This window comes from Plasmodium gaboni, assembly GCF_001602025.1.
Source record: "Plasmodium gaboni strain SY75 chromosome Unknown, whole genome shotgun sequence".
Classification (NCBI taxonomy): domain Eukaryota; phylum Apicomplexa; class Aconoidasida; order Haemosporida; family Plasmodiidae; genus Plasmodium; species Plasmodium gaboni.
Genome location: NW_017385330.1, coordinates 1 through 1733, shown reverse-complemented (window position 1 = coordinate 1733; position 1733 = coordinate 1). Strand labels below are relative to the sequence as shown.

Here is a 1733-nt window from a genome sequence, read left to right as displayed (position 1 = left end):
AAAAAAAAGAATGATAAAAAAAAATAAGAATAATATTATGAATTTTAATAGGAGTGAGGAGGTTTATGATTATAACAATAATGGTAATATTAACAGGGGAAATCGAAATATATACCATGATATATCTAGAATTAGAAAGGATAATTTGTATAATTATAGAGAGAATACATCATATAACAATTCCCCTACTAATATATTAAATAATATGTATAATAATTGTGTCGGTGCAAAATTTTATAGGAAGATAGAAGGAGTGGAATGTATATCTAGAATGGCAAAGGAACCAAGATTGCAAGACGAAATCATTAATTTATCTGATTCTGACGAATTAGAAGATGATGAGAAACCTTTTGATCACCAAAAGAAAGAAAAAATATATCGTATGAAAAATAAACATTTAAGAACAAGTGGAAAATATTCTTTAGTATTGAGACAAAGTATATTACCACAACATTACAAAGAAAAGATGGAAATGAATTCACAAGATATAAAATTATGGAATTATATTAATTACGATAATATATATAATGAATTATGTATATTTGAATTTAATGATATTAATAATAGGAAGAAAATATATCATATGAATAAAGAAGCTTTTATATATGAAAATGAAAAATGTATACCAAAAGAGGTACATATTAATAATTCAGAAGGATATCAATTAATTTTATTAGATGAAAGATTTGATATAAATTTATATATGATGGATACAAAAGAAGAAAAGTTGATAAGAAAATGGTGTACTAGAAATATACCTATTAACAAATTATTAAAGAAGGTGGAAAATATATATTTGGGATTTAATGATACTTCTTTATTTTTTGTAGATACAAGAATAGAAAGATGTATCCAACATATATTTCAATATAATACAAAAACACCACGTATAGAACATGCAAGTATAGATAATGTTGGAAGAATAATAGTTAATACATCAGTTGGAGAACTAAAATATTATGATGGAACATTAAATAAACAAAACAAAATAAAAAAAAGTAAAAACGTTATACATGGTACAGATGATATGGTTCATTTAACTACAACACATAAAGGATTACATTCAATTGTTACTTGTAATAAAAGAGTAATTATTTATGAAAATTATATTGGTAATGAAAACTTTTTTGATTATGTAATCAAAAAATGTTATCGTCATCAACAAAATTCAACAATTCTATATATTGAACCATATGATGAATTTTTAAATGATCTTGGAGATTATTATTTTATAAAAAGTGTTATATATAAGGATGATAAATATCTTTTTACATTTGCTAAAAACTTCTGTGTAATATGGAATATATATGAGGGTATAAATCAACAAGTACCTTATACAATTAAAAAAATTCCAGAAATTATCTCAGATATATCTTTATATGATATTCAGGATGATCAACGTGCAATATTACTAGCTACTGAAAATTCTTTAATCTTAACAAGACTAATATAAAATATAACACACACAAATTTTTTATAACATAAAATATAAAAAAAAAAAAAAAAAAAATACAAACAAATAAACAAATAAACAAATAAACAAATAAACACCTTTCTGTATATTATATTAAACTTATACACAAATTTTTATATATATATGTATATATGTGTGTGTATGTACATATGTACATAATATATTTCTTTTAATATAGCTTTTTTTTTTTTTTTTTTTTTTACACTCTTCATCACATTTAATTAATATAAGAATAAAAATTATAAATCACTTTATGGAC

General features: G+C 21.5%; 1 protein-coding gene across 1 annotated transcript; it reads left to right on the top strand.

The window, feature by feature from the left end:
* PGSY75_0016200C (hypothetical protein) lies at window positions 1-1453 on the top strand (the record flags this gene model as incomplete). Its single annotated transcript, XM_018783302.1, has 1 exon — window positions 1-1453. A coding segment is annotated over one exon (1453 nt), but the record flags the coding sequence as incomplete, so codon positions are not given.
* Window positions 1454-1733: the final 280 nt, after the last annotated feature.